At 47.5% G+C, this 7166-nt stretch overlaps 1 protein-coding gene across 1 annotated transcript in view; it reads right to left on the reverse strand.

Moving 5' to 3' along the window:
* The window catches only part of CDC25A (cell division cycle 25A), a 26531-nt gene extending 25483 nt beyond the window's left edge, over positions 1–1048 (reverse strand). The window contains exon 1 of the mRNA XM_008574090.1: positions 1043–1048. Within this exon, the coding sequence (XP_008572312.1) occupies positions 1043–1048 (6 nt within the window). The remainder of the gene's footprint in view (positions 1–1042) is intronic.
* Between the last annotated feature and the right edge of the window lie 6118 nt (positions 1049–7166).

The raw sequence follows: 7166 nt of genomic DNA on the forward strand, positions 1-7166 counted from the left end.
CCCGCGGGTCAAACACAAACACAACTCCGCGGTTCAGGGACGCGGCTGCCGCGGGCAAGCGGCGCGGACGGGAGGATGTTTGGACCGGGCAGGCGCCAGCCACAAGCTCGCTGCTTCCCTCTCACCCCGCGAGGCCAGCGGGCGGGCGCCGGCAACCTGAAGATTAAATCCAAACAAACACTGAGGGTCGGGAAGGGGGAGCGGGCGGGAGCCGCGCGGCAACGGCCTGGGCTCACACGCTCTTCGCCAGTCAGGAGTCGCAGAGAACCTAGCTAACCTTCACTTCCCTCCCAGGCTGTCGCAGCCGAAGTGGCCTTTCGCGGTAATAGCTGCTCACTGGGGGCTGCCACTGCTCCGCCCCCCTTTCCTAGTTGGCGCCAAACGGGATCCACCAATCGGCAAGCAATCTCTTCTCCTCACCAATGAATGGCAGCCAGGTTAGACCAATGAGAAGGGAAGAAGGAAGCAGCTCGCGAGACTTCGGGAGGTCATCTGCTCTCTGAAGGGGGCGGGGCCTAGGGGAGACCGGAGCAAGTAGAAATGAGACGGGGCTCAGAGGTCAATGAAAACTCCAGGCAGGACCTGCGGGGCGCTGGTCGCGGCTGAAAGGCTCCTCCTGCCGCGCTGCATGCTGGGAAGCGTAGTTCCTATCGCGCGCGGCCACCCCGTCACCTCTTACTCCTGTTGGGCCACCGGGACATTGACCCCTGACCCCCAACTCCCGCCCCACACCCCACATGCCACACCCTGAGGAGGATAGAGAAGGCCATCCGGACCTCTGGAGGCCTGGCTGGACGCAGCTTTGGCTCAGCCTCTAACGGTGCGGTACTATGGACTCCTTTCTAACGCCGGGCCTCCAGGCCCCAATTTTATAAGGAGGGAGGGAATTGAATGACACCCCCCACCCCCACCCCCGACTGGACTGCGGACCACCAGGGCCCAACTTTGGAGCGCTAACAACCTCCGGGCTGTGCTGGCCACATGGGACTTGAACCCTATGGTAATATGAAACGTGCTGTGGGCCTCAGTATTCTTTGCTCACCTCCATTTTACCCCTTATTGTGTTCTCTCAGAATTGTTTCCTTCTTTTCCATCCTTTCTTACCCCATGGTGCTCCTAGAGAGCAGTGCTAATAAATATTTAATAGCTAGTGGACACGATTCCATGTGTGTTATCTGTATTAATTCGTTTAATCCTTACAACTCTGAGAGAGGGATTATTATCTCCATTTTATAGATGACCGTATTTATTTTTATAACCCCTACTACTAGAATGATTTTATAAGAGAGGCATAGGTACAGCAATCAGGCTGCAAAGGATTTGTCTTTAGACAGCGTTTTTAGAGCAAACATATTCTGCTTATTTAGGTTGTACGTTTATTTTCGGTGGCTTAAGTGCCTGGTGGAGATTATGACCACTACCTCTGCTAAGAGCCTACCGTTAAGTTAAATGTTTCTCTTAAAAACTTTGTTTTCGGGCCTGGCCCGTGGCTTACTCGGGAGAGTGCGGTGCTGATAACACCAAGGCCACGGGTTCGGATCCCATATAGGGATGGCCAGTTAGCTCATTGGGTGAGCGTGGTGCTGACAACACCAAGTCAAGGGTTAAGATCCCCTTACCGGTCATCTTTTTTATAAAAAACAAAACAAAAAAATCCTTTGTTTTCAAAGGCTTGTATTATGCAAATAACAAAATAAATATAGTCTTAGAAAATGCATATGAGCATAATAAAAAATAAAAATTCTACCATCTTTAGAGAAATTCAACATTTTGAACTTTCGGTGTGTGTGCGCATATCAATCAATATTTGTTTCATGGTCAAATAAAGCAATGTAAGAGCCTCCCTGCCTAAGCAGGGATTCCCTGAATAGGATCCATCCAAGTGGATTTGTTGGGAAAATAGAATAGTTTGGTCAGGGCCCTCACCTCGGGTCCAGTTGGGTGTGGTTCAGCATCCTTTGTAAGCAAATTTGTGTGTGTGTGTGTGTGTGTGTGTGTGTAGTTAGTATGCATGTGCACCAATGTATCTTTTTAGTTTTGTTGCTATTCTTGTGTTTTTCAGAGAGAGAGAGAAAGAGGGAGAGAGAGAGAATTTTAGTGAAGCAGGCAGGAGGGCGTCTGCCTTGGGCATCTGCCCTGCCTGGCCATGTTTTTTCCAGACCTGCAGCTTCCAAGGACCGTGTGGCCGGTTGCCTAGCTCATAGACCTGTGTGATGGGGTCTGGTGACCCAGCCTGGCGTGTGAAGGGTTTGTGACCCAGTCTGTGAATGGGCTTGAGGTGTCTGGGAGCTCCAGACCCAGCCCTAGCTCAACTATCGGCCCAGTCAGTGCAGGATTACCGGCAGGTAAAAGAGCCTCAATAACTAGTGTAGTCGCCTAGCTTTATGACTGGTGTCACAAACAGGGTTAGTAACTCTACAATTGGCGCTGTGAGCAGGACACGTGTCATCAGCCTTAGCCGTAGCCTAGCAGTATCCTAGCAAGACAGGATTACAGAAACATTTCCACCAGAAAATCCAATTTCTGTACATAATTTGCATTTGTACTAAATTTGCTGGGCGATGAGCTTTGTAGAATAGCATTCTGAGCACAGGCCAAGTCCTGTCTCATGGCTAAATGTCTGCTTTGGGATGACAAACTTTTCTAGCAGAAGCTCCCATCTTTCTTTCACCAGACCTTCCTGAACAATTTCACCCACCCCCAGCATCCTCCGTTTCTCAAAGAACTCCCAAGTTCCTATCTTCAACTGGACTCTCCCTCCTGAACTCTAGCCCCTCATCTGAGTCCACCTAGAATGACCCATTGACAAACCAAACTCTGCTTGCCTCAAGTCGAGTTTACTCTCTTTCTTTCCAAACCTCCTACCTGCCCTAGTCTCCATGGCAAATGGCACCTCCATCGACCCCTCCTTCCTCCCCACTGCTGCCAGGGTTCAGTTGACCTTCCAAGTTCTGAACCCCAAGTGACCTTTCTAACTGCAAATCTGATCTCCTCCTACCCTCTGCTTAAAGCTTTTTAGAGGGGCCAGCCAGATAGCTCAGTTGGTTAGAGTGCTGTGTTGTAACACTAAGGTCAAGGGTTTGGATCCCCACATGAGCCACAAAAACAATTTTTTTAATTTAAAAAAAAAAAAAACCTTTTAGGTATTCCCATTGCTTTAAGCAAAAAAAGCCTTTTAGGTACTCCCCTTGCTTTAAGCAGGGGCTTTCACACATTTTGGAATGACCCAGGACACACACAAAAACATATCAAAAAATTTTCAATACATTATTTACTCATACTACGTACAGTACACTATTTTGTACTTTATTTTATGCCACTTAAAAAAAAAAAAAAAAAGCCTGGCTATGAGCCACTAAAATTAACATATGATGGCTTGCAACCTACAGTTCAAAAAGCACTGACTGATAGGCTGAAGCCCCAAACCTTTGGCCTCAACACCAGATCCTTCACAGTAAGGGGCCTTCATCTCAGGATTCATCTCCTTTCGCTCACAAGCACTCTAGCACCAGCTGACATCCCCCTCTCCCTCCAGAAACCCCAGCCTATTTAGGCCTGTGGGCTGTCACAGTTCACATAGTTTGTGGTCGCTCCCCCACTGTTTAAAATATTTTCCCCTGTCATATCTCTGAAAAGTTTCTTTCCTCTTCTTGTTTTGTCTAGTTTAATACTTGGCTCAATATCTCCATTATTGCATTCATTCATTCAACAAATGTTTATTTAGTGCTTTCTGGAACAAACGCAGTGCTTGAAATAAAAATGTCACAATTTCTACCCTCAGGGAGCTCGTGTCTACTAAGCATAATGATTCTTATAATAATGGAGTCATCACCATGAGAATGACTGCCTTTTGTGGAGTGATGGTGGTGAGCTAGAGGAAAGGCAGAGGAGAAGGCTGGAGCAGAGGGAGAAAGGCAGGCAGAGGGAGGTTAAAGTCGCTAAAGCTGGAAGGTGTAGGTATGGGTTGCTAGAAAAGGGGAACTTGGGAGTGGGGTGCAATGGGCTGCTTTTTAAGGAGAGGAAAGAACCCTCAGATGCCAAGAAGTGAGAAGCAATGCTGTACTTTTTGGAGACTACTTCTGAGTTGCTCCCGCTGGGTCCTAAGATGGGCACATGGGAGTGGCTGTGAGGAATCCAAGTGAGAGGAAAGGAATAGTTCTTGGAAAGTTTAGAACTTGCTCAAGGGTTTAGCCTCTTCGTGTAGACAGTGGAGGGTGTGGAGAGTAGGTGATAACCAGATCAGATTTGCTGCAGGGTGGGTGGGGGAGATTGGGAAGCCTCAGAAACAGAAAAGCTATCCTAACAGTCTGAGAGATCCTGAAGCAAGGTGGGGGCCTCAGCAACTGTAGGAAGGGAGTGACCTTGGGAGCCATAAAGAGGTAGATCTCACTGGATTTTGATGACTGAGAGTTAAGATTGCAGGGGGGTGGGGAGAAAGGAGGAGTCTAGGATGATTCCTAGGCAATGACTCGAGAACCTGGGTAAATGGTAATGTTTCAACAATAGGCAGCACAGTTCTTGGAGGAATTTGGTAAGCTCAGTTTTGTATTTGTGGATTGTCTGAAGTTGATACTCAGGGCAGTGCTTTGGAGTTAATTAGCATGGAGATGGTAATGCTCATTGAGGGTGTGCAAAGAGAGTTTTTAGGAGACTGGATCTGGGGAACACCAGAATTGAGGACTGGATAGAGCAGGAGAGGTCCAAGAGGATGGGGCTGGGGAAGAAATGTCAAAGGAGGGAGTGGTTCAGAGGCACTGAAGAGGAGATCATCAGCAACTGGAAATCATGTTGAGTGGGTGGGAGATGTGGAAGGTGAGGAAGTAGCCAGAGGAAGGCTCTGGGAAGGGAAGAGATGGCACAGAAGGCACAGTAGGGTCCATAGATGCACCCAAAACCACATAAACAGTTTTATTTTTGTTTTTGTTTTTTTTGTGTCTGGCGGGCAAGGGGATCTGAACCTTGATCTTGGCATTACCAGGAATAGCCACATTATTTATTTTAGCCCCAAACAGAAAACAACCCAAATGCCCATCAACAACAAAATGGGGGTGGGTGGTGGTGGTGGGGAACAAAAGAATAGAAAACTAAAAAATAGAAAATAAATTTATTTATTTAATTATTTTTTTTAATATAAAGATGACCGGTAAGGGGATCTCAACTCTTGGCTTGGTGTTGTCAGCACCACGCCCAGCCAGTGAGTGAACTGGCCATCCCTATATAGGGATCCGAACCCGTGGCCTTGGTGTTATCAGCACCACACTCTACCGAGTGAGCCACAGGCGGGCCCTGAAAATAAATTTAAAAAACACAATAGAGTAGGTAAATAGAGGTTCTTTTGCACAACGAGGAAAAGCAAAGTGCTACCCGTTACCAAACTCAAGTCCAGCTGCCTGCCCCTCAAGAAGGAAAGAAAGGAAGACTCAGAAGTCAAATGGTTGGGTTTAGAAAAGCACATTTATTCAGCTGAAGGAGATGGTAGGCTATCCCATCTCAAAGACTTAGATTTATTGAGGGGTTTTTAAATGGGTTGTTGAGGGAATGGAACATGGAAGGTGAAAAGCAGGAGAGAAGGAGACGTGAGCTACGAGGGATCCCTGTCTGTGAGTCAGGTACAAGTTCTCGCCAAGGCCTCAACTGGGTTTTGTCCTCATCTTTGCTGTTATCTCAGGGCCCTGCTAGATTTTGATGTGCTCTGGAGTAGAATCAACTCTTCTGCAAAGTCTTTTTCATCGTTTCACTTTGCAGAGCTCTGGTTGACTCGCCTGGTGCCCAAGATCGTCTGCCAGTTGTTTGGCCTCAATCACTTCTCAAAACTCTACAAATCTGAGAGAAAGAACTATTAGCTTTTCATTTTTTTTTTTTAAAAGATGACCGGTAAGGGGATCTTAACCCTTGACTTGGTGTTGTCAGCACCACGCTCAGCCAGTGAGCGAACCGGCCATCCCTATGTGGGATCCGAACCCGGGGCCTTGGTGTTATCAGCACCGCACTCTCCCGAGTGAGCCACGGGCCGGCCCAGAACTATTAGCTTTTCAGAGTATTGATTAACTTCTCAGCCGTATTTTCCTATTTAAAAAGCAAAATAAGAAAGTCAGGGGGTGGGAAGAAAGAGTGGAGAGAAAAAAAAAAAAACTGTCCTTTTAAAAATCCTCCCTCCCCACTCCCCACAGCCCAGACAGTTTTAGGTCCCAACATGGCTTCAGTCCTGCTCACTCCAACACCTACACTGTGAATGGGTCTCACAGTCTATGCTGAACATAAGAAGCCAAATGCAGAAGGGGACAAGCTGTTTGAGTCCATGGACATACATTTAAAAAAATAGGAAGTTCTGGGCCGGCCCGTGGCTCACTCGGGAGAGTGCGGTGCTGATAACACCAAGGCCCCAGGTTCGGATCCCATATAGGGATGGCCGGTTCGCTCACTGGCTGAGCGTGGTGCTGACAACACCAAGTCAAGGGTTAAGATCCCCTTACCGGTCATCTTTAAAAAAAAAAAAAAAATAGGAAGTTCTGTTTTTTAATCCTTGGTGACAGAAGTTAGGGTACTGTTGGCAGCCTGGTTAGGTCAGTTGGTTAGAGCATAGCCTTATAATATCAAGGTCATGGGTTTGGATCCCCTTAATGGCCAGCCCTCACCCCCCAAAAAGAAGTTAGGGTACTGGTTACTTTGTGGGTGGGGGTGACTGCAGGGGGTTATGAGGGGGACTTTTGGGAATTGGTCACTTTCTGTTTCTTGATCTGGGTGCTGGTCACATGAGTGTATTGACCTTGTGGAAATTCTCTCAGCTGCACACTCATGATTTATTTGTTGTTCCATATGAATGGTATGTTTCAATGAAATGCTTGTTATTAATAATAAAATACCTTCCCTTGAGACCACTTTCCCCTCTAGCTGTACTCCTTCCCTCACAGTAAAACTCCTCAAAAAAGTTATCCCTAATTTCTCTCCTCTCGAACCCATTCCAATCAGACCTTCATCCTCCCCACTCCACGGAAACGGCTTTTGTCAAGTTCTCCAGGACCTTCATTTTGCTGAATCCAGTGACCCATTTGCAGTCCCTGTCTTATCCTGCCCAGAAGCCACCCATGAGCAGCACTGGATACTCTTGACTGCTCCCTTCTACGATGAAAGAAAGAAAGAGAGGGAGGGAGGGAGGGAGGGAGGGA

The sequence above is a fragment of the Galeopterus variegatus genome, unplaced genomic scaffold (genome assembly GCF_000696425.1).
Source record: "Galeopterus variegatus unplaced genomic scaffold, G_variegatus-3.0.2 Scaffold996, whole genome shotgun sequence".
Taxonomy (NCBI): Eukaryota; Metazoa; Chordata; class Mammalia; order Dermoptera; family Cynocephalidae; genus Galeopterus; species Galeopterus variegatus.